This window comes from Orcinus orca, chromosome 9 (genome assembly GCF_937001465.1).
Source record: "Orcinus orca chromosome 9, mOrcOrc1.1, whole genome shotgun sequence".
In the NCBI taxonomy this organism is placed as follows: domain Eukaryota; kingdom Metazoa; phylum Chordata; class Mammalia; order Artiodactyla; family Delphinidae; genus Orcinus; species Orcinus orca.
In genome coordinates, this window is record NC_064567.1 from 45,780,377 (window position 1) to 45,805,589 (window position 25,213).

The 25,213-nt window shown below is 43.7% G+C and overlaps 1 protein-coding gene and 1 long non-coding RNA gene across 11 annotated transcripts in view; one reads left to right on the forward strand and one right to left on the reverse strand.

Moving 5' to 3' along the window:
- NOD1 (nucleotide binding oligomerization domain containing 1) overlaps positions 1-25,213 on the forward strand; it is a 112,143-nt gene that overhangs the window by 77,125 nt on the left and 9,805 nt on the right. For 4 of the 5 annotated variants that reach the window (XM_033428323.2, XM_004269945.4, XM_033428327.2 and 1 more), the window contains 5 exons: positions 929-1,012; positions 12,005-12,088; positions 12,992-13,075; positions 15,475-15,558; positions 20,057-20,140. In XM_033428323.2, coding sequence (XP_033284214.2) covers positions 929-1,012; positions 12,005-12,088; positions 12,992-13,075; positions 15,475-15,558; positions 20,057-20,140 — 420 coding nt within the window. The remainder of the gene's footprint in view (positions 1-928; positions 1,013-12,004; positions 12,089-12,991; positions 13,076-15,474; positions 15,559-20,056; positions 20,141-25,213) is intronic. The other variant, XM_033428325.2, reaches the window with a different exon arrangement.
- Positions 12,266-25,213, reverse strand: part of LOC117201359 (uncharacterized) — a 49,474-nt gene continuing 36,526 nt past the window's right edge. For 5 of the 6 annotated variants that reach the window (XR_007479252.1, XR_007479249.1, XR_007479250.1 and 2 more), the window contains one exon: positions 18,604-18,824. This is a non-coding gene — a long non-coding RNA (uncharacterized LOC117201359). Of the gene's footprint in view, positions 18,070-18,603; positions 18,825-25,213 lie in introns of those variants that run through there. The other variant, XR_007479251.1, reaches the window with a different exon arrangement.

The window sequence follows — 25,213 nt, forward strand, 5'->3', positions numbered from 1 at the left end:
CATGGGTGGGGGGGGAGTGTGGCATTTTGATTTCATTAACTCCTAACGGGAAGAAAGGCCACAACTATCACCCTTTCTGGAGATCGTTTTCCCCTGAGGAAGTCCCACATTGTCTTCGTCCATTTTGGCTTCTGTAACAAAATACCATAAACGAGGTTGCTTATAAACACCAGAGATTTATTTCTGACCGTTCTGGAGGCTGGGGAACCTTAGGATCGAGGCACCAGCAGATTAGGTCCCTGGTGAGGGCCCAATGCCTTGTTCTTAGATGGTGCCTTCTCACGGTGTCCTCACGTGGTGGTGGAAAAAGGGGAAAGGGAGCTTTCTTGGACTTCACTCCTAAGTCACTAATCCCATTTGTGAGGGCTGTGATGAGTGACTTTATCACTTCCCAAAGGTTCCACCTCCTAGCACCATCACTTAGGGGTTAGGATTTCAACATATGGATTCTGGTAGGGGTAGGGGGAGGCAAACCTTCAGGCCATAACACTGCAGATGAGAGCCTGATCCCTGGCTGTGTCACAGGAATGTCCTGCCAAAGGTGTCAGAGCACCAGCCTTGGAGGAGCCTGGTGATGCTGCCCTGGTGATGGTAACCTACCCCTTGACCATTTGCAGTTGAAGTGGGAACCTTCTGGTCTGCTGATGGAAATGAGTGATGCTCAGAGGTCATTTAAAGAACCTCCGGGGGAACTTGGGTCCCTGAGTCTCTGCAGAGATTGTGACCACCTGGAGAGGAATCACGACTGGCTTTCCTCAGGGCTTTGGGCCCCTCCCTGAGAGGACGCCCAGGGAGGGCTGCTGTAGGTCCCAGGAGAAAGACCACCCCTCCTAGGAGGGGCCAGAGGGGCTCCGTGCCAAGGACGAGGGTGGCTGATGCTGGAGTCCCCTCATAGCTGTAGCTGACGTGTGCACGACTCTCTCTGCAGACTGGGAAAAAACAAAATAACAAGCGAAGGAGGAAAGTGTCTCGCCCTGGCTGTGAAGAACAGCAAATCCATCTTTGAAGTTGGGTGAGTAGAGACGGATGCACATGGGTGTGCGTATACAGCCTGCTCTGTGTACAGGAGCGCCTGCTGGTCTTTTCGTACATCCATCTAGCCAAAGGACCGCTGGCGCAAGCTGTGGGGCAGAGGCCACAGAGAGCCTCCATCGCAGATGCCCTGGTGGCTGGGCCCCACTGGCTCCTGCGTGGGAAATGCTGTGGGAAGTCCCAGGTTTGACTGCCACTTTAATCGCATGGACTTTATTTAATTCATGCAAAAGGCAGTATTTATCACCACCAGCAAATGGAGGGAGCTAGCAAATGGAGTTTTAGCCCTATGTGGTAAACTTCCTCAGGCAGGTGTGCTTCATTTTAAGATTATATAGTCTCTGGAGGCTTTTAAAAAATTTTTATTTTATATTGGAGTATAGTTGATTAATAATGTTGTGTTACTTTCAGGTGTAGAGCAAAGTGATTCAGCTATACATGTATCTATTCTTTTTCAAATTCTTTTCCTATTTAGGTTATTATAGCATATTGAGCAGACTTCCTTGTGCTATACAGGAGGTCCTTATTAGCAGACGTCCTTGTGCTATACAGTAGGTCCTTATTAGTTATCTATTTAAACACAGTAGTGTGTATTTGTCAATCCCACACTCCCAATTTATCCCTTCCCTGCCCACCACCTTTCTCCTTTGGTAACCATAAGTTTGTTTTCTAAGTCTGTGAGTCTGTTTCTATTTTGTAAATAAGTTCATTTGTATCTTTTTTTTAGATTCCGCATGTGATATCATATGATATTTGTCTTTCTCTGATTTACTTCACTCAGTACGATAATCTCCAAGTCCATCCAGGTTGCTGCAAATGGCATTATTTCATCCTTTTTAATGGCTGAGTAATATTCCATTGTATATATGTACCACATCTTTTTTATCCATTCTTCGTCTTTGGACATTTAGGTTGCTTGCATGTCTTGGCTATTGTAAATAGTGCTGAGTGAACATTGGGGTGCATGTATCCTTTGGAATTATGGTTTTCTCTGGATATATGCCCAGGAGTGGGGTTGCTGGATCATATGGTAGCTCTATTTTTAATTTTTTAAGGAACCTCCATACTGTTCTCCATAGCGGCTGTACCAGTTTACATTCCCACCAACAGTGTAGGAGGGTTCCCTTTTCTCCACACCTTCATCATCATTTATTGTTTGTAGACATTTTGATGATGGCCATTCTAACTGGTGTGAGGTGATATCTCATTGCAGTTTTGATTTGCATTTCTCTAATAATTAGTGATGTTGGGCATCTTTTCATGTGCCTCTTGGCCATGATATGATATTGCTTTGGCTATTGTTTGTCCTCTTTGGAGAAATGTCTATTTAGGTCTTCTGCCCATTTTTTGATTGAGTTGTCTGTTTTTTTGATATTGAGCTGCATGAGCTGTTTGTAGATTTTGGAGATTAATCTCTTGTCAGTTGCATTGTTTGTAAGTATTTTCTCCCATTCTGTGGGTTGTCTTTGTTTATAGTTTCCTTTGCTATGCAAAAGCTTTTGAGTTTAATTAGGTCCCATTTGTTTATTTTTGTTTTTATTTCCATTACTCTAGGAGATGGGTAGAAAAAAAATATTAATGTGATTTACGTCAAAGAGTGTTCTTCCTATGTTTTCCTCTAAGAGTTTTATAGCACCAGGTCTTACATTTAGGTCTTTAATCCATTTTGAGTTTATTTTTGTGATGGTGATTAAAGAATGTTCTAATTTCATTCTTTTACATGTAGCTGTCCAGTTTTCCCAGCACCATTTATTGAAGAGACTGTCTTTCCCCCATTGTATAGTCATGCCTCCTTTGTCGTAGATTAATTGACCATAGGTGCATGGGTTTATTTCTGGGCTTTCTATCCTGGTCCATTGACCTGTATTTCTGTTTTTGTACCAGTACCATACTGGTTTGATGGCTGTAGCTTCATAGTATAGTCTGAAGTCAGGGAGCATAATTCCCCCAGCTCCGTTTTTCTTAAGATTGGTTTGGCTATTCAGGTTCTTTTGTGTTTCCATACAAATTTTAAGATTTTTTGTTCTAATTCTGTGAAAAATGCCATTGGTAATTTGATAAGGATTGCACTGAATCTGTAGATTGCCTTGGCTACCCAAGTCATTTTGACAATATTGATTCTTCCAATCCAAGAACATGGTATATCTTTCCATCTGTTTGTGTCATCTTCGATTTCTTTCATCAGCATCTTATAGTTTTCAGAGTACAGGTCTTTTGTCTTCTTAGGTAGGTTTATTCCTTGGTATTTTATTCTTTTTGATGTGATGGGAAACGGGATTGTTTCTTGAATTTCTCTTTCTGATCTTTCATCGTAAGTGTACAGAAATGCAACAGATTCTTGTGTATTAATTTTGTAACCTGCAACTTTACCAAATTCATTGATGAGCTCTAGTAGTTTTCTGGTAGTAAGTATCCTTAGGATTTTCTATGTATAGTATCATATCATCTGCAAACAGTGACAGTTTAACTTCTTTTCCAATTTGGATTCCTTTTATTTATTTTTTTCTTCTCTGATTGCCATAGCTAGGACTTCCAAAACTATGTTGAATAAAAGTGGTGAGAGTGGACATCCTTGTCTTGTTCCTGATCTTAGAGGAAACGCTTTCAGCTTTTCACTGTTGACCATGATGTTAGCTGTAGGTTTGTCATATATGGCCTTTATTATGTTGAGGTATGTTCCCTCTATGCCCACTTTCTGGAGAGTTTTTATCATAAATTGGTGTTGAATTTTGTCAAAAGCTGTTCCTGAATCTATTGAGATGATCATATGGTTTTTATCCTTCAGTCTGTTGACATGGTGTATCACACTGATTGATTTGCGGATATTGAAAAAGCCTTGCATCCCTGGGATAAATCCCACTTGATCATGGCGTATGATCCTCTTAATGTATTGCTAGTATTTTGTTGAGGATTTTTACATCTATGTTCATCAGTGATATTGGCCTGTAGTTTTCTTTTTTGTGTGGTAATTTTGTCTGGTTTTGGTATCAGGGTGATGGTGGCCTCATAGAATGAGTTTGGGAGTTTTCCTCCCTCTGCAATTTTTGGGAAGAGTTTGAGAAGGAGAGGTGTTAGCTCTTCTCTAAATGTCTGGTAGAATTCTGTGAAGCCACCAGGTCCTGTCCTTTTGTTTGTTGGGAGTTTTAAAAATCACAGTTTCAATCTCAGTGCTTGCGATTGGTCTACTCATATTTTCTATTTCTTCCTTGTTCGGTCTTGGGAGATTGTACCTTTCTCTAAGAATTTGTCCATTTCTTCCAGGTTGTCCATTTTATTTGCATACAGTTGCTCATAGTAGTCTCTTTTGATCCTTTGTATTTCTGTGGTGTTTGTTGTAACTTCTCCTTTTTCATTTCTAATTTTATTGATTTGAGTCCTCGCCCTTTTCTCTTGATGAGTCTGGCTTAAAGATTTATCAATTTTGTTTATCTTTTCAAAGAACCAGCTTTTAGTTTCATTGATCTTTGCTACTGTTTTGTTTCTATTTCATTTGTTTCTGCACTGATCTTTATGATTTATTTTCTGCTACTAACTAGGTTTTGTTTGTTCTTCTGTCTCTAGTGCTTTAGGTGTAAGGTTAGGTTGTTTGAGATTTTTCTTGTTTCCTGAGGTAAGATTGTATAGCTATAAACTTCCCTCTTAGAACTGCTTTTGCTGCATTCCATAGGTTTTGGATTGTTGTGCTTTTCATTTTCATTTGTCTCTAGGTATTTTTTGATTTCCTCTTTGATTTCTTCAGTGATCCACTGGTTGTTTAGTAGCATATTGTTTCGCCTCCATGTGTTTGTGATTTTTACAGTTTTTTTCTTGTAGTTGATTTCTAATCTCATAGCATTGTGGTCGGAAAAGATGCTTGATATGATTTCACTTTTTGTAAATTTACCAAGGCTTGCTTTGTGGCCCAGCATGTGGTCAGTCCTAGAGAATGTTCCATTTGCACTTGAAGAATGTGTATTCTGCTGCTTTTGGATGGAATGCTGTATAAATATCAATTAAGTCCATGTAGTCTAATGTGTCATTTAAGGCCTGTGTTTCTTTACTGATTTTCTGTCTGGATGATTTGTCCGTTGATGAAAGTGGTGGGGTGTTAAAGTCCTCCACCATTACTGTGTTACTTACTGTTGATTTCTCCCTTTATGGCTGTTAGTATCTGCCTTATATATTGAGGTGCTCCTATGTTGGATGCATATATATTTACAGTTGTTATATCTTCTTCTTGGATTGATCCCATGATTATTATATAGTGTCCTTCTTTGTCTCTTGTAATAGTCTTTATTTTAAAGTCTATTTTGTCTGATATGAGTATTGCTACTCCAGCTTTCTTTTGATTTCCACTTGCATTGAATACCTTCTTCCATCCCCTCAGTTTCAGCCTGTTTGTGTCCCTAGGTCTGAAGTGGGCCTGTTGTAGACAGCATATATACGGGTCTTGTTTTTGTGTCCATTCAGCCAGTGTATGTCTTTTGGTTGGAGCATTTAATCCATTTACATTCAAGGTAATTATCCATATGTATGTTCCTATTGCCATTTTCTTAATCATTTTGGTGGGTTTTTTTTTTTTGCGGTACGCGGGCCTCTCACTGTTGTGGCCTCTCCCGTTGCGGAAAACAGGCTCTGGACACGCAGGCCTAGCGGCCATGGCTCACAGGCCTAGCTGCTCTGTGGCATGTGGGATCTTCCTGGACTTGGGCACGGACCCACGTCCACTGCACCACCAGGGAAGCCCGAGTTTGTTTTTGTAGGTCTGTTTTCTTCCCTTCCTCTTTTGTTCTCTTCTCTTGTGGTTTGATGACCATCTTTAGAGTTGTGTTTGGGTTGCTTTTTCTTTTGTGTGTGTGTATCTATTGTAGTTTTTGGGTTTGCTGTTCCCATGAGGTTTTTTAATTTTTGAATTTTATTTTATTTGTTTTTTTATACAGCAGGTTCTTCCTCCCCCCCCACCTCAGCAGACATTTGATTGCCAGTTAACTTTATTTATTTATTCGGAATATACATATCAAGTATATAAAATGGAGTTTAACAAGCAATTACAAAGGAAATACTTTGTACAACTACCACCCAAATCAGTAACCCCCAAAACTCCAAATATGCACACCCCCTTTACAACTTCACTGTCATCTTTGTCTGTAGGCAGCATCTAGTTGAGTTTTGCCTTTTTATCTAAACTGACAGTCTCTTTTTAATTGGTATGTTTAGATTATTCACATTTAATGTGATTACTGATTGGATTAAAATCTATTACTTTGCCAGCTCTTTTCCGTTTGGTCCAAACTTTTGTTTCTTTTTTCCTTTTTCTTGCATTAATGGGGATTTTTTTTTAATGATTACATTTTGTTTCCACTATTGATTTATTACTTATACCTCTAAAATTTAGGTCTTCTGCCCATTTTTGGATTGCGTTGTTTGTTTCTTTAATATTGAGCTGCATGAGCTGTTTATATATTTTGGAGATTAATCCTTTGTTGATTCGTTTGCAAATATTTTCTCCCATTCTGAGGGTTGTCTTTTCATTTTGTTTATGGTTTCCTTTGCTGTGCAAAAGCTTTGAACTTGCATTAGATCCCATTTGTTTATTTTTGTTTTTATTTCCATTACTCTAGGAGGTGGATCAAAACAGATCTTGCTGTGATTTATGTCAAAGAGTGTTCTTCCTATGTTTTCCTCTAAGAGTTTTATAGTGTCCGGTCTTACATTTAGGTCTCGAATCCATTTTGAGTTTATTTTTGTGTATGGTGTTAAGGAGTGTTCTAATTTCATTCTTTTACATGTAGCTGTCCAGTTTTCCCAGCACCACTTATTGAAGAGACTGTCTCTTCTCCATTGTATATCTTTGCCTCCTTTGTCATAGATTAGTTGACCATAGGTGCGTGGGTTTATCTCTGATCTTTCTATCCTATTCCATTGATCTATGTTTCTGTTTTTGTGCCAGTACCATACTGTCTTGATTACTGTAGCTTTGTAGTATAGTCTGAAGTCAGGGAGCCTGATTCCTCCAGCTCCGTTTTTTTCCCTCAAGACTGCTTTGGCTATCTGGGGTCTTTTGTGTCTCCATACAAATTTTAAGATGATTTGTTCTAGTTCCGTAAAAAAATGCCATTGGTAATTTAATAGGGATTGCATTGAATCTGTAGATTGCTTTGGGTAGTATAGTCATCTTTACAATATTGATTCTTCCAATCCAAGAACATGGTACATCTCTCCATCTGTTGGTATCATGTTTAATTTCTTTCATCAGTGTCTTATAGTTTTGTGCATACAGGTCTTTTGTTTCCCTAGGTAGGTTTATTCCTAGTATACAGCAGGTTCTTATTAGTCATCAGTTTTATACACATCAGTGTATACATGTCAATCCCAATCGCCCAGTTCATCACACCACCACCACCCCCGCCGCTTTCCCCAACTTGGTGTCCATACATTTGTTCTCTACATCTGTGTCTCTATTTCTGCCTCCCATGAGGTTTTGATATGGCAGTCTATATATGTACAAGGTTGTTTTAAGTTGCTGGCTTCTTTCCCACCTAGAGGAGTTCCTTTCACATTTGTTGCAAAGCTGGTCTGGTGGTGCTGAATTCTCTTAGCTTTTACTTGTCTGTAAAGCTTTTGATTTTTCTGTCTAACCTGAATGAGATCCTTGCCGGGTAGAGTAATCTTCGTTGTAGGTTCTTCCCTTTCATCACTTTAAATATATCATGCCACTCCCTTCTGGCCTGCAGAGTTTCTGGTGAGAAATCAGCTGATATCCTTATGGGAGTTCCCTTGTATGTTGTCATTTTTCCCTTGTTGCTTTTAATATTTTTTCTTTAATTTTTGTCAATTTGATAACTATGTGTCTTGGTGTGTTCCTCCTTGGGTTTATCTTGTCTGGGACTCTCTGCACCTCCTGGACTTGGGTGACTGTTTCTTTTCCCACGTTAGGGAAGTTTTCAGCTATTATCTCTTCACATATTTTCTCACGTCCTTTCTCTCTCTCTTCTCCTTCTGGGACCCCTAAAATGTGAACATTGGTGCATTTAGTGTCGTCCCAGAGGTCTTTTAAGATTGTCATTTCTTTTTTTTTTTTAAACTGGGCCAACCTTTTTTTTTAAAAAACCCCACATTTGTTTATTTATTTATTTTTGGCTGTGTCGGGTCTTCGTTTCTGTGCAAGGGCTTTCTCTAGTTGTGGCAAGCGGGGGCCACTCTTCATTGCGGTGCGCGGGCCTCTCACTATCGCGGCCTCTCTTGTTGCGGAGCACAGGCTCCAGATGCGCAGGCTCAGTAGTTGTGGCTCATGGGCCTAGTTGCTCCACAGCATGTGGGATCTTCCCAGACCAGGGCTCGAACCCATGTCCCCTGCATTAGCAGGCAGATTCTCAACCACTGCGCCACCAGGGAAGCCCGTCTTCATTTCTTTTCATTCTTTTTTCTTTATTCTGTTCTGTAGCAGTGATTTCCACCATTCTGGCTTCCAGCTCACTTATCTGTTCTTCTGCCTCACTTATCCCGCTATTGATTACTTCTGCTGTATTTTTTATTTCAGTTACTTTATTGTTTGTCTGTTTGTTTGTTCTTTAGTTCTTCAAGGTCTTTGTTAAACATTTCTTGTATCTTCTCAATCTGTGCCTCCATTCTTTTTCCGAGATCTTGGATCATCTTTCTTATCATTACTCTAAATTCTTTCCTGGGTAGATTGCCTATCTCCACTTCACTTAGTTGTTCTTCTGAGGTTTTATCTTGTTCCTTCATCTGGGAAATATTCCTCTGCTGTCTCATTTTGTCTAACTTTCTGTGATTGTGGTTTCCTTTCCACAGTCTGCAGGGTTGTAGTTCTTGTTGCTTCTGCTGTCTGCCCCCTGGTGGATGAGGCTGGTCTAAGAGGCTTGTGCAGGCTTCCTGGTGGGAGGGACTGGTTCCTGCCCACTGGTGGGTGGAGCTGGGTCTTGTCCCTCTGATGCACAGGGCTGTGTCTGGGGGTGTGTTCAGCTGGCAGTTGTGTGGTCAGGAAGACTTTAAGCAGCCTGTCTGCTGATGGGTGGGGCTGTGTTTCCACTTGGTTGGCCTGAGGTGACCCAGCACTGGAGCCAACATGCTATTGGGTGGGGCCAGGTGTTGGTGAAAATATGGCAGCCTCCAGGAGGGCTCACACCAATGAGTACTCCCAAGAACTACTGCCACCAGTGTCTTTGTCCCCACAGTGAGCTACAGCTGCCCCCTGCCTTTGCAGGAGACCCTCCAACACCAGCATATAGGTCTGGCCTAGGCTCTTAGGAGAGGTCACTGCTCTTTTCCCTGGGTCCTGGTGTGCACAATACCTTGTGTGTGCCCTCCAAGAGTGGAGTTTCTGTTTCCTCCAGTCCTGTGGAATTCCTGTGATCAAATCCCGCTGGGGCTCTTCCTCCTCCCATTGCCAGACCCCCAGGCTGGGGAGCCTGACGTGAAGCTCAGAACTTTCACTCCTGTGGGAGAACTTCTGTGATAGTTTTCCAGTTTGGGGGTTGTCCACTTGGTGGGTATGGGATTTGATTTTATCACGATTGCTCCCCTCAAACTGTCTCGTTGTGGGTTCTTCTTTGTCTTTGGATGTAGGACATCTTGTTTGGTAGGTTCCAGCATTTTTTTCATCAATGGTTGTTCATCATTTAGTTGTAATTTTGGTGTTTTCATAAGAAGAGGTGAGCTCACAACCTTCTACTCTGCCACCTTGTCTCTGGAGGCTTTTTTTTTTTTTTGCGGTAAGTGGGCCTCTCACTGTTGTGGCCTCTCCCGCTGCGGAGCACAGGCTCTGGACACGCAGGCTCAGTGGCCATGGCTCACGGGCCTAGCCGCTCCATGGCATGTGGGATCTTCCAGGACTGGGGCACGAACCCGTGTCCCCTGCATTTGCAGGCGGCCTCTTAACCACTGCGCCACCAGGGATGCCCTCTGGAGGCTTTTTTAATTCAATTTTTTATTGAAAATACACATAACAAAAGTTACCATCTTAACCTTTTAAGTGTACAGTTCAGTGGCCTTAAGTACATTCATATAGTTGTGCAACCACATTTGTATAGTTGTGCAACCATCACCATTATCCATCTCCAGAACTCTATCTTGCAAAACAGAAACTCATGCTCCCCTCCCCTCAGCCCTGGCAACCACCTTTCTATAGTATCCTCTGTTCCTGTGAATTTGACTACTGTAGGGAGTCATATAAGTGGAGTCATACAGTGTTTGTCTTCTTTTGTGAGTGGCTTATTTCACTTAGCATGATGTCCTCAAGGTTTATCCATGTTGTAGCATGTGTCAGACTTTCCTTCCTTTTTAAGGCGGTGTAATAGACCATTCTATATATATACCACAGTTGTTTATCCATTCATCTGTCAGTGGACACTTGGATTGTTTCCACCTTTTAGCTCTTGTGAATAATGCTGCTATGTACATGGGTGTACATGTATCTCTTTGAGACCCTGCTTTAAATCCTTTTGGGTATATACCCAGAAGTGGAATTGCTGGATCACATGGTAATTCTATTTTTAATTTTTTGAGGAACCACCATATTATTTTCTGCAGCAGCTATACCATTTTACATTCCTACTAACAGTGCACAGGGGTTCCAATTTCTCCACACCCTTACCAACAACTTGTTATTTTCTGGTGTTTTGATAGTAACCATCCATATGGGTGTGAGGTGATATTTCATCATGGTTTTGATTCAGGAGACCACAGCTTTTCATAGAGTTATGATTTTTTCTCTGATTCTAGAAGAGACATAGATAATTTTATTTGTAAACTATGGAAAATATGAACAGTATAATGGAGATCACCTTCTCAGAAATAATTATTGTCAACACTTGAGGTCAGGTAAGCTTTCTTGCTCTCATGCAGTTTATGTTCTCTCTATACTATTTTTTTTAATATGGTAGACATCAAACTATCTGTACAGAATTTTATCCTACCTTTTTTCACTTAATCTCATGTCATGAGTAGTTTTCCACTTTATTCAAAGTTTGATACCATGCAGTTTTATCTAGTACACACACTTTTTATGCAAAATGCTGAAAACTCTCATTCTGGGGTTTCAGAAGCCATACTGGCAGGGATGTCAGCAGGCCGCTTGCCTGGTGAGAGCGTGTAGCTGAGGCAGCCCCAGTTCTGTGGTGAGCCTGGCAGACTTGCTTTCTGTAGACAGTGACCCTCAGCCTTTTAGGAATAGCTGACTCTTATTATAGGCTCAGCACTGTTTGGAGTGCTTTGCATATATTAACTCACTTAATCCTCACAACAACTCTATGAGGAAATGCTCTTCTTATACCTGCTTTACAGATGAGACTAAGACCTCAGAGACTACGCATTACCCAAGCACGCCCAGGTGGTGGGGGGCAGGGCCAGGATGGGAGCCCAACGTCTTACCATGCAGACCCTTGACTTAGCCAGATCCTCGAAGGCTTTCTACTGTGGGGGAGAGAATACGGCTTGTCATGGCACCTCCCCACCCAAACTGCAACAATCTGAACAACATGGTTTGGTCACCTCCTCTTTACATACCAGGGAAATTGCCGATAAGTTTTCTCAGTGTGCTTTCTGATCTTTGCTTCATGCAAGACCGACTACGTCTTCAAGAATGTCCGGCACCCCTGCACAGGGTCAAATGGATATTGGGTCTGGCACCGCCACAGGCCTTCCTTTCAAGCTGCCACCAACCTGTATATCCTGCAGGTGACATTTCAGGGATAGTCGTGAGCTTAGGCTCTGACTGACAGCTCTCCAAAAGCTCAGGGGTGAGACTTGGTTCCTAATTGTGCAGCTGTCTGATTTGACTTCTGTTCACAAGCCTTCTACTGCTTTTTTTCCTCCAGAGCAGCTCACTAAGGGGCTGGTGGAGGGATTCATCTCCAGGCCACAGCTCCAGGGATGGAGCAGAAACATCTGCGTGTTGAGTATACACGCCATGGCCTTGAGCAGAAAATAAGGGATGAGCATGAGGTAACTTTCACTGTCTTCCCTCTGCCCTCAGGATGTGGGGCAATCAAATCGGTGATGAAGGAGCAAGGGCCTTTGCAGAGGCTCTGAGGAACCACCCGAGCTTGACTAACTTGAGGTAACTGCTGCCTTCTGAGAACTGCCATCTTCAGGGCCAACCTGGTCACTCCGTGTTCCTCTTGTTTTACCAGAGGAGGAGCCAGGGGAAAGAGGGCGGCTGGCATTCCTAACAGGGAAGGTATTTGTGTGTGCGGTTTTTCTTTTTCTTTTTAAAAACGTTTTTATCGACATAGAAGAGGCATACAGTTAAGTATATTATGCTTAAGTTTTCAGCTCTGTGATGTGACATGTGTACACACCAGTCAGATCAAGACTAGACATTGCCAGCCCCTCTGTAGTCTTCCCGTGCCCCTTGGGGGTTGGGGAGGAATTCTTCAGTCCAGACAAAACTGAAAGACACTGGGCCGCAGATTCCTGCCCCCTCCTCGTTTCTCAGGATGGTGCTGGGACAAGAGGGGACCCTTCACCTCTGTAAACAGACTTGGTCCTCCCTGGCCCTCCTTTAGGCCTCTGGCCAAATCTCTGAGACTCGGGGGTCTCCTGGTTGCCCGTGTCCTTCCTGTCACTGACAAAGGGTTAAATACGGTGGGGGCAGTAGCAGAGTTCCTTCCATACAAGAACAGAGGAAACTTCTCCAGGCCTCACTGACAGGCGCCTGTAACGTGTCAACCTCCGAAGCAGAGCTCGCCAGGCGTCCTCAGCCCGTGTGACCAGGTCTTGCCATGTTCCATTTCCTGTCTGGCCTCTCCTTGAGCAGTCTGGTGATTGGCCTCGTCCTGGGCTCTGGAGCGGCAAAGGCTGAGTGGCTGCTGGTGAGGCCGGCACTTACGCTTCCTGCTTCAAATCAGCCCAGGCAGGAACTACGTCCAGGTGGAGTCTTGCCAGCTGTTTTAGTTGCTGAAACCAAAGCCAAATGTAGACGTGTTTTTAATAACCTACCCCAAATGTTTTTCCTTCCTAGTCTTGCATTCAATGGCATTTCTACAGAAGGAGGAAAGAGCCTCGCGTGGGCCCTGCAGCAGAATGCGTCTCTGAAAATATTCTGGTAATGACCAGAGTCATTTTGAACGGTTGGGTCTCAGGGATTTTTCCAAAGACTGTGCACAGCCTGGAATCTTAAGTGAAAGAGTGCCTCTCTGTTGTAAAGGCTCTAGGCCTTTCCTCAAAGGAAGGTTTATAATTTCATTTCCTCCTAGAGAAGAAAATAGCCATTCCCAGAAGCACAAACAAGTACAGAATGGGTGGAATGGGTCCCAGGAACATGAGTTTGAGACCTTAGCCTTCTTTGCCCACCCTAGGCCTCAGGAAAACCAGAAGGCTAGCTATTCTGTCAGGATATCCTCGGAACACCCTCAGATATGCCTTGAGGAGTCCAACTTTCATGCACTTGTCTCAGAACTTTCTCCCTTCTTCCTCTTAAACTGCCTACCCCCCGTGCAGCCTCCTCTGTCCCCAGGTAGTCACATCAGGACTTGGCCTTCATGCTCCAGCTCACCTGTCACGGGAAGCCCACAGCCCTCGCTCCCTCTCTGCACTCCAGGGCCACTAGTTAACTGTGTGTTACCTTCTGAAAGTGACGCTTTTTTTCTTTCTTTTGGTTGTTCCTTTTTTTGGTCATTTACCGTATTTTTATTTATTTACTTGCCTGTATCATAAATTGCTTCCGGGAAAGGAAGTTACATTACATGTCTCTGTATCCTCGTCATGAGATATTGGCTACATCAGTTAATGAAAATGTTGTCATTATGAGAATTCAGATACTAGACCTGTTGGCCAGTAAGTGCATTTTCCTTTTCCCCTCAAAAAAATCTTTTAAAAGATTTTGAAAATACATGCTTTTTTGAAAAAAATATAATACACTGAAGTCGGGAAAGTAGGAAGTGAAAAAACCTCCTTCCTCATGCTTTCTAAATATAATCTTTTATTTCTAGCATTTGAATGTATATTCAAATAAATATCGCTTTTCTTATGAAACTGAATAGCATTTAGCAAGTGACTAAAGAAAAAATATCTCAACCATATATGGTACATATTTGACATGTTCTTTTATGTCAGGGTTTCTCAATCTCAACACTGTTGACATTTGGGTCCAAATAATTCTTTTTTGTTGAGAGGCTGTCCTGTGCATTGTAAGGTGTTTAGCAGAATCCCTGGCCTCTACCCATTAGATACCAGTAGTAACCCCTAATTGCGACAGTCGAAATTGTCTCCAGACATTGGCAAGTGTCCCCTGGAGAAGTCACCCCAGTTGAGAACCACAGGTCTAGGGGGATAATAATAATGTCAATCCCCAAAATCTCTTGAGTACTCACTGTACATCACACATTGTTCTCAGCCTTTTCCATGTATTAACTCATTCTCACAACTGTGTTATGAGGGCTGTACCATTACTGTTCACATTTGCTGGTGAGAAAACTCAGGCCCAGAGAAGTTCAACCACGTGCTGTGGTCGCCCTGCTAGTAAGCCATTGCCAGCCGGCATGTCTGGCTCAGAGCATCTTGAGCCCCACGCTCTTCTGCCTCTTTCTTTATCCTACCTCATTCTCTCTAAAGGTTGCACGGTGTCCCTTGAATGTACACTCACAATGTATTTTGCTGGCTGCCTCTACTGATACTGAAATTTGTTCACATCTTACGTTATGACCGAAAAGACTGCAACCAGTACTGCATGTATAGAACCTGTGTGTAATGTCTTTGCACACCATAGGGTGGATTTCTAGACGTTGAACTGTTGGCCCAAAGTGAAACACATTTAAAGTGTGGATAGACACTACCAAATTGCCCTTCAAGGAATGATTTTTTAAATGTTCTTCATATTCATTTCTCCTTCCTTATTTATTCTTTCATCCACTGGCACAACAGGGTTTAATTCTCTTTACAACCAGGAACTTCTAGCCCTCTGTACTTTATCCAGACCACTTCCTGCTTTTACGAACAACTGAGAGACTTCCTGAACTTTCAGTCACAGAACTCGGGTCCTTCATAAGTGGCCTCGGAGCAAAGTGATCAACACATTTTAACGCGCAGTCGGCAGGCTTTTCTAGGTCTTCATCTGACTGAGTTTAGTAACACACTGTCCGTGGTGTTCAAGGGATCTTAACGGCTGGAGACCCGAGAAGCAGGCACTGGCCCCTCGCTTTCTGTGGGCCCGTCTTCTGAGAGATCTGAGGGCTCAGCAAGGATGGGGAGGGAGTATGGGCTCCCCCCGCAGCGGCAGGGCTAAGAAGTAGGAGCTTGGGTGAAGGGTTGCACTAGAAATGAACCTCTGTTTATTGTCTGTGGGGCTCAGAGGCTGGCTTGGAGCCTGGCTGCTTGCTGGGTTCTCAGCAAGTGATGAGCTGCATAAGCTGCAGACGCCGGGGCTGGGATCCCGCTTCTGTGAACTCAGTGGAGAGTGGGTGCCAGGTAGCGCTGTCCTGAGTCGACACTTCCTTTCTTTTCCAGGCTCACCAAAAATGAACTTGATGATGAAGTGGCAGAGAGCTTGGCAGAGATGTTGAAAGTCAACCAGACGTTGAAACATTTATGGTAATTCAGATTTAAACACTGTGCTTTTTAAACAAATATTTTTTGATATATCTTTTGAAATATTTTTTGAGATTCACATATCATAAAGTCACACTTTTTAAGTGTACAGTTCAGTGGTTTTTAGCATATTTATAAGGTGGTGCAGCCATCACCACTATCTAATTCTAGAACATTTTACAAAACTACCCACCTCCCCTACCCGCCAGAAACCTGTACGCGTTAAGTCATCACTCCCCATCCTTCTCCTCCCTTAGTCCCTGGCACCTGCTAATCTACTTCCAGGCTCTATGGATTTGCCTCTTCTGGGCATTTCATAGAAATGCAGTCATACAATATATGACCTTTTGTTTCTATGTTCTTTCACTAGCAAAAGTTTTCAAGGTTCACCCACATTGTAGCATATATCAGTACTCCATTGCTTTTTATGGCTGAATGATATTCCATTGTATGGACAGTCCATGTTTTGTTTGTCCATTCTTCAGTTGGTGGACATTTGGGTTGTTTCTACTTTATGACTATTATGAATAATGCTACTGTGAACATTCGCGCATATGTTTGTACGTGAAATGTTTTCATTTCTCTTGGGATAGAATTGCTGGGTCATATGGTCACTCTGTGTTAAATGCCAAACTGTGTTTCAAAGTGGTTGTGCTATTTACATTTCCACCAGTCATGTATGAAGGTCCCCATTTCTCCATGTCCTCACCAACACTTGCTGTTGTCTGTCTTTTTTGGGTAATGCCATCCTAGTGGGTGCAAAGTGGTATCTCGTCATGGGTTTTTTTTTTCTTTTTTTTTTTTCGGTACGCGGGCCTCTCACTGTTGTGGCCTCTCCCGTTGCGGAGCACAGGCTCTGGATGCGCAGGCTCAGAGGCCATGGCTTATGGGCCCAGCCGCTCTGCAGCATGTGGGATCTTCCCGGACCGGGGCATGAACCCATGTCCCCTGCAACGGCAGGCGGACTCTCAGCCACTGCGCCACCAGGGAAGCCCTCATCATGGTTTTGATTTGCGTTTCCCTGACTGCTAACAGTGTTGGGTGTCTTTTCATGTGCATATTGGCCATTTGTGTACCTTCTTTAGAGAACTGTCTCCACATCCTTTGTCCATTTGTAAATTGGGTTATATGCCTTTTAATTGCTGAGTTGTTAGAGTTCTTTATATATTCTGGGTGCTAGACATTTACTAGATACGCGATTTGCAAATATTTCTTCTCTTTCTGTGAGGTTTTTCACTTTCTTGAGAGTGACCTTTGAAGCACCAAAGTATTTAATTTTGATAAAGTCCAATTTATCTATTTTTTGTTTAGTTGCCTGTGCTTTAGGTACCTTAGTAAGAAATCATTGGCTAATCCAAGGTCCCAAAGATTTCCTTTAAGTGTTACAGTTTTGCTCTTACATTTAGGTCTTTGATCCATTTGGAGTTCATTTCTGTGTATGGTATGAGGTGTTAGGGGTCCAGCTTCATATTATTGCATGTAGATATCCAGTTGTCCCAGCACCACATGTTGAAAAGTCTCTTTCCATTTTGAATGGCCCTGACGCTTTTGTCAAAACTCAGTTGACCATAAATCTGTGAGTTTATTTCTGGACCTTCTATTTTAGTTCATTGAGCCATATGTTTATCATCATGCCAGGACCACACTGTCCTGATTATTGTAACTTTGTAGTAAGTTTTGAAACCAGGAAATGTGGGTCTTCCAACTTTGTTCTTCTTTCTCAATATTGTTTTGACTATTCTGGGTCTCTAGCATTTCCATGTGAATTTTAGATCACCATGTCAATTTCTGTAAAAACAAAAAACCCCAAAAAAACCCAGAGTGTGCTACTTTTACATCTGTGTTTTTTTGTTTTATTCCTTTTCTTTCTGACCTGTAGACGTTCTTTTATGCCCTTCCCTAGGTGTCAGGCCAGCCCCTTCACGAGAACAGAGCTAGAACAGGGCTAGAGAGTGACTCTTAGCTCTTGGTGCCAGTACAGACTACACTGGCTGCAGTGAAGGTAGCCAGTGGGCATATGTACCTGAGCACTGCCAGGCTTTTTACTTCTCCTCCTACCCAGCCTCTTGCCAGGTCTAGGCCTCAGGCAGCTCACCCTCCCCCCAGCAAGGTGTAGGTGGTGCCAGTGTTTGCAGCTTTCCGGAAGGGGTGATTAGGAAACAGCAGAATTTAACTGAATGCAGAACTCAGTGCCCACTTCCAGGTTCTATTTTTGCTCCTTTTGCAAAAATGTCCAAGTCACACTGTGGCTGTGCTTACCAGAAGGTCTCACCTCTGCCACTTGGCCCAGGGGCCCCAGTCTTTGAGAGATGTGGCGGGGATCACTGGGTCCTGGCTGCAGCACAGCCACCGAGTCCTGTGTGCTTGGGCAGGAATGGTGACAAGAGCTCCCTTCCCCTGGGCGCCATGGTAGAAATGATGAGAACTACTTCATACACATCCTCCTATTGAAATCTCACACACCCAGGGTAGCGGGGTTCTCTTATAGTTATTCCCATTTTATAGATCAGGCAGCTGAGGAATAGAAAGCTTAAGTTTATTTCTTCAAGGATCTGCAGCTGAGAAGTGGGGAGTGGGTGTATGTATATGAGGAGAGCTTTTAACCAGGATGCTATACTGCCTCCTTAAGGAACTGGCTTAATTTCTATAATCTCATTAGTCACAGTAATATAGGTCATTATCTTCCTGGTACACAGCTACCTTCTTGGATCAGTGCCCAGAATTTCTAAAGGTCAAGTTCTATAGTAGCCTTATGCTACAAATAGCTGGGGGGTGAGGAGTGAACCTGTGATGAAGCACAGACGTATCACTGACTTGTGCTGCTCTTTCCTGGGTGGGTTAGACGCATGGCTTCCCAGGGGAGCAATTTGGGAATTGCCCAGGCTTCCCAGCTATATCTGAAATCTTTGTTTCATTAGAATCAATGCCACCCAACATAATGGGGTATACTCTTAGAGGCCCCATTATTGATGCTTTTCCACTGGGACCCATGAGTAGCAGCAGAACTGTTCTTCCTCCCTCCCTCTCAGATGTTGGAGAGGACATGGTACCATCTTGGAAGCCTTTGTTTCCCCCAAAGAAGAGAATGGCCAGCTCTTTAAAAAATACTTAACTTTAAAAACTGCCTTGCCTTTCTCCAGCCATCTGGAAGGAGACATCAGACTGCCTGTTCCCCAGATGTGTTCCTTAGAATTTGTTGTTCAGAATGGTAGTCTCCAAGAATTTGTTGTTCAGACTGGTAGTCTCCAAACATTTTTGATTGGGCACCCCTGCAGTGAAAAATGTCAAGCACACATGCATACATATATGTTCATGTATTAAATTACCTACATATGAATATACAGATATATTATGCTCACTATAAAAATACACAGAAAAGTTAAAACATTTAAAAAAATTTTACTTAAGTGTAGTTGATTTACAGTGTTGTATTTAATTTCTGCTGTACAGGAAAGTAACTCAGTTATACATATATATATTCTTTTCCATTATGGTTTATCACAGGATTTTGAATACAGTCCCCTGTGCTATCCAGTAGGACCTTGTTGTTTATCCTATATATAATAATTTGCATCTGCTAATCCCAAACCTTCCCTCCCCCTTGGCAACCACAAGTCTGTTCTATTTGTGAGTCTGTTTTTGTTTCATAGATATGTTCATTTGTGTCGTATTTCAGATTTCACATATAAGTGATATCATATGGTATTTGTCTATCTCTTAATGACTTAATTTGCTTAGTATGATAATGTCTGGGTCCATCCATGTTGCTGCAAATGGCAAGATTTCATTCTTTTTTATGGCTAATAATCCATTGTATATATATATATATATATATATATATATATATATATATATATATATACACCATATCTTCTTTATCCATTCATCTGTCGATGGACATTTAGGTTGCTTCCATGTCCTGGCTATTGTAAATAGTGCTGCTGTGAATATTGGGGTGCACGTATCCTTTTGAATTATGGTCTTCTCTGGATATATGCCCAGGAGTGGGATTGCTGGATCATATGGTAGCTCTATTTTTAGTTTTTTAAGGAATATCCATACTGTTCTCCATAGTGGCTGTACCAATTTACATTCCCACCGACAGTGTAGGAGGATTTCCTTTTCTCCACACCCTCTCCAGCATTTATTGTCTGTAGACATTCTGATGATGGCCATTCTGACTGGTGTGAGGTGATACCTCATTGTTGTTTTATTATTAGCGATGATGAGCATCTTTTCATGTGCCTCTTGGCCATCTGTATGTCGTCTTTGGAGAAATGTCTATTTAGGTCTTCTGCCTATCAGAAAAATTAAACATTTTAAAGCATGTTCTTTATTTTCATGGATCTGATCGACACAATCTCAGCAAGATCGAAAGTTAAGGGGACTCAGTTCTTCCCCGGACCCTGTCTCTTATCCCATCGTATCCTTCCAACCCCCTAATGAAGTGGGCAGATTTAATCCAGTATTACTTGATACAAAAGATATATTCTTCTTTCAGGCTTATCCAGAACCAGATTACAGCCAAGGGGATTGCCCAGTTGGCAGATGCATTACAGAAGAACACTGGCATAATGGAGATTTGGTAAGACCAATCTACCACTTGTAATGATAACAACAACGATTATTTACTCAGCACCATTTACTATGTGCCATGTACAATGCAGGGCACTGTCCATTTATCTCCCATCTTTCCAACAATCTGTAATGTAGGTAGTATTGTCTCCATTTCACAGATGTAGAAACTGAGGCCCAGACCAAGGTCACACCTAAGAGGAGAAGCTGAAATTCAGCCCAGACGACGACTCCATAGTCAGGGCTCTCCTCCCCAGCCCCCCTGTCCTGCCTACTGTCCTGGGTTGCACGGGGGCAGACAGACTGGGAAAGGGATTCCCACTGAAAGTTAATCACTCTGGGACTCATGAGCCTGAGAGATGACCATGCTGGCCCAGAGTTTAAAGCATGTTTTTCCTTCTCTGGGCTTCCAGGCTGTATTTGAGCTGACTGTACTCTTTTTCGACTTCCTGTTTCTGTTATGCTAGCAGAAGGCAGGCATGTGCTCTGCTTTGCTGCAATGTTGAGCCCCATTTCCTTTCTTGTGCCTCCTACGGGACACACAGCCCCGAGGTAGGACTGGGCCTGTAGCATATTCGGGGGTGGGGGAGTGTGTGTGTCCCATTAGTGACAATGGTTACACCACTGGGTTAAGTGCTAGGGAAACAGCAGTTAACTGGACAGAAAGGTCCCTGACTGCCTCAGAGTACTGATGTAACCGAGCTGAGAACAGAGGGCTCCGTGTCTCTGAATCCAGACCCCCAAGTGCTCTGGAATTTGCTATCTACCCCAGGCCTGGCCTGAGACAGCCCAGCAGTGTGTGAGGCTCAGACCTGCATGGGAACCATGACACAAATCCAGGGCCCCGTGAGGACAGAGACCACAGGAGTTCATGCTACCACTGTGGGCCCTGAGATCCACGGAGCAGCCTCACCGTGAGCCAAACCCTCAGCTCAGGGGGTAGTTGCTCGTTAACTACAGTTCTTTCTTCATGACTGGGGAGAAGAATTTCACAGCCAAAAACAATGGAGCAAGGTACAGCTACCTCCCTGACCTTTTTAAATTTCGCTTTAGAATTTGTTAGTGGACCATAAAATTGGTTTGGTGGGTTGCAACCAGCATTATTTAAAAAATGAAACAGAGCCAGAATGCTCTGTGCCTAGTATGAAATATTCTTTCATAATCTCATTTCAGATGTGGGTGTGTACGTATACACAGATGCTGGTTCACAATGTAAAATGTTCTTATTTGAGGTCACAGTCAGAAAAACATTTGAAAACACTGTCCTAGAGTAGAAAGCCCAGCTCCAAGCAGACCGACGGAGAGGCTGTGGCATGTGTGCCTTCAAGGCCGAAGCCCGCTGCTCAGCCCTCAAAGGCACTGGAGAGCCAGTGGGATTTTAGTTCGCATTAATCTCCAACCACCCTCAGCCTGTGATCCTTTCCTAGAACCACCCCGTTTCCTGCTGACTCTGTTGTTTGAGGACAGCAGGCAGAGGAGGGGAGCAGAGAGGAGGGGAGGCCAGGCTGCAGGACAGTCTGTGGACTACAGCTGGCTTCCACCCTTCTCAGGGGCTGGTTAGGACGGTTGTAAGGATACGCAGCTGCTTTAAGTCCGTCAAGCTTGAAATGGGCCTTTATCACCTACCAACAGACAACCGCTGTTCCTACACAAGGAACTATTTGTGTAGGACCAGGTGTCAATCTTCAAGGCATGCTCTGCAGAGCCTGAAAGCAGCATTGGTGTCAGGGAGGACTCGGAAAGAGGACAAGGAGGAGGGCTCAGATGCTGGCCCAGGAGTATCTTTACTTCAGCCCCTGGCTCAGCCCAGGTGTCCTGGGACTGGGCTCTGTGAGAGTGCTGGCTGTGTTGGCCCTGTCCAGGGGTTGAGCCAGCAGGGGAGTGGAGATGAGGGAGCAGCTCTGCCTGGGGCCACACTGGCACAGATGACCTTGGACCATCGCTTTGGACTCATTATCTGTACTGACATTTATTTCTGCCTTGTCCCTGTCCAAAAAGAACTTGAGGTCTGAAGTCCCTCAGTCTTCAAAGACAGAAGTTAGCAGTGTTCAATGACCTGGTATTGTAAATTATAGCACTTACTGCACTCCATTGTAATAGCTTCCTGTGAGGCTGTCTCGTCTAGACTGTAGCTCCTTGAGGGTAGGGCCTGTGTCATGGTCACTGCTGAGTCCCCAGGGAAAGCACCGCATCTTCATTTGTTGAACAACAAAGTGCTTGTGTGCCAGGCACGATGCTGGTACCAAGAGTCCAGTGGTGAACAAAATGGACCTGCCTTCACGCGTGTACCCTCTAGTGAGGAAGACACAGTTAAGAAACAAATCATTCAAGTAACTATTTAATTACAATCATGATGAGTGCTAGAAAGGGGAAAGCTAAGAAGGGAACCTAATACAGATGAGGTTTCAGGGAAGGTCTCCCTAAGGAAGTGGCATTTAAACTGAGCCATGAAGGATGAATAGGAGTTCATCAGCTGAAAGTGTTCCAGGTGGGGAAATAGTACGTGCAAAGGCTCTGAGGCATGAAAAAACATGGTGCCCTTGAACAGCAAGAAGCAGATGGGCCTGTGGTTCAGACAGTGTGGAAGAGGGAGCAACAGGAGGCAGAGGAGACAGGCGGAGACTAGACCATAAAATATCTGTGGGTCATGTGAGTCATGTTAAGTATTTTGGTCTTTATCCTAAAAGCAATGGAAAGTCATTGAACAGTTTGAAGCAAAGAGGGATGTGATCAGATGTGCATTGTAAAAAGACCACTCTGGCTCCTCTAGGAAAGCGGATTGGAGGAGGCCATGTAAAGGGACGGTCAGTAGGACACCGCAGTGAGCCAGAGAAGAGATGATGGGTGCTTAGGTCAGGATGGTGGTGCTGAACATACGGAGAGGTTCCAGGGAGCCCATTCTAGGGGTATTTAGGGAATAGAACTCTGTGATAGATAGAATATGAAGATGAGGACGAAGGTTGACCCCCAGGTTACTAACTTGCACAACTGGATGTACAGTTGTACCATTCATGGAGCTAGGGAACCCTGGGGAGATGTGCCCACTTTGAGGTACCTGGGAGGTATCCAGATGAAGGTGTCAAGTAGGTAAGCGGCCCCACAGTGGAGCGGTCTGGCCCAGCTCAATGACATATGAATGAGGCCAGGGATAGATGAGTTTCTTCTGGGGAAGAGGGCCAAGCCCCAAACCTGGAGTAAATCCATTATTTGGAGGTCACATGGAGGAGGATATAAAAAAGGAGACAGAGATGGAGTGGCCAGATGTAGGAAAGAAACCAGAGAGCATAATATCAAACCAAGGGAAGGTGGTGTTTCAAGGAGGAGGGAGAGGGCAGGACAGCCAAATGCCTGTGAGGGTCAGGAAAGACAAGGGCTAAAAACTGTCATTTAAGTTCAGGTTTATAGAGGCTATTGGTTACCTTAGTGAGACCCAGTTCATAGAGTGATGGTAGCTAGAAAGGATTAATATGTGAATATCAAACAAGTCATCAAGATGGCAGGGTAAGAGGACGTGGAGCTTACCTCCCCCACAAACACATCAAAAATACATCTACATGTGGAACAAGTCTTGTGGAAAACTAACTGGAAACTGGCAGGAGAACTCCTGTACAACCAAGGCTGCAGGAAAGATTCCCATGTAATCACAGAGGATAGGAAAGAAAGCATCAGGTCAGGACAGAGCCCATGGGAGGGGACCAAGAGGAAAAGGAAGACCAGGAAGGTGGATACTTGCCCTGGGGAGTGAGCGGGTTGAGCCACAGACTGGGTGTCCCACACAGGAGACAAGCCCCATTGGCTGCTTGGAGAACTGCTAGGACAGACAGAAAGGCTGGAGAAGCCTAGACTCCAGTTGTGAGGAGTGCATGGGTGCTTGCTTACCACCAGAGAGGGCAAAGTGAGGTCTGCCCTAGCATGGTAGTGTCACCACACTCTCCAGTCCCAGCTGAGCAAACACCCCAGCCCCACTCATTCCACACCACAGCTTGGCACTAGATCTAGGGCAGCCAGGTCCTGGGAGAAGACTCGATCTCGAGATGCAGAGGTGGCCCAGGAACCTGGGGGGTGGTCCAGGTAGGGCAGCAGCAGCCACTGTTAGCACTTACTAAAACAGCACTACAGAAGCAGCCCAGACGTCTGATGGCAGCATAGCTGCTTCAACTCCCACAGCCATAATGCCATGACCCCTAGTGCTAGCTGAGCAAATGCTCCAGCCCCACCCACTCCACACCACAACTAGATCTGGGATGACCACAATGGGGAAAAGACATGACCTTGGGCTGCATCTGAGCAGAGCTGCAGCTGCCTGCACAGGTGGTGCCATTGGACCTCTGTAAGTGCACAAGCCCCAGTGCAGGGAGAAGGAAAAACATACACTTAAAGGGAACAGAGCCAGCTTGAGCCCAACCCTCAGGGCATTCACTCCAGCAACTTAGGAGCAGCCCCCTGCCCTGTGTGATGGCCACGGAGCAGAGAGGAAGTCCTGCATCACACCCTGTGCAGGCTCTAGCTCTTTCAATTCTAGCCACACCCCCATCGAGCTGATAGGGGCCAGCACATCCTGAAGAACACATGACTGGCATCCACATGAAAACCCATCCTCACACCAAAAACACGGCACACAGTCTACATGGGGACACTCCCACATAAAAACAAACACCCCTTCAAGACCACAGTAGGTAACTGTTTCACCTAAATTCATTGAGACAGAGAAAGTTAAGTAAAATGAAAAAGCAGAGGAACTATTCCCAATTGAAAGAGCAAGAGAACCCCCCGCCCCCGAAAAAGTAATGAAACAGAGGTAACAATGAGTTCAAAAAGTTGGTAATAAAAATGCTAACTGAATGAAGAAAGAGTTGATCTAAGTTGATCAACAAAGAGTTGATCTAGAGCACAGATCATTTTAACAAAAACTATAAAAAGACCCAATCAAAAATAATTCCATTTTAGACACAAAGCACCCTAAGAGCAATGAATAGCAGACTAAATGACACAGAACACATAAATGATCTGGAAGATTAAAAAATGGAAACTATCAAATCAGTACAGCAGACAGAAAGAAAATGAAAAAAAATGAAAGCAACAT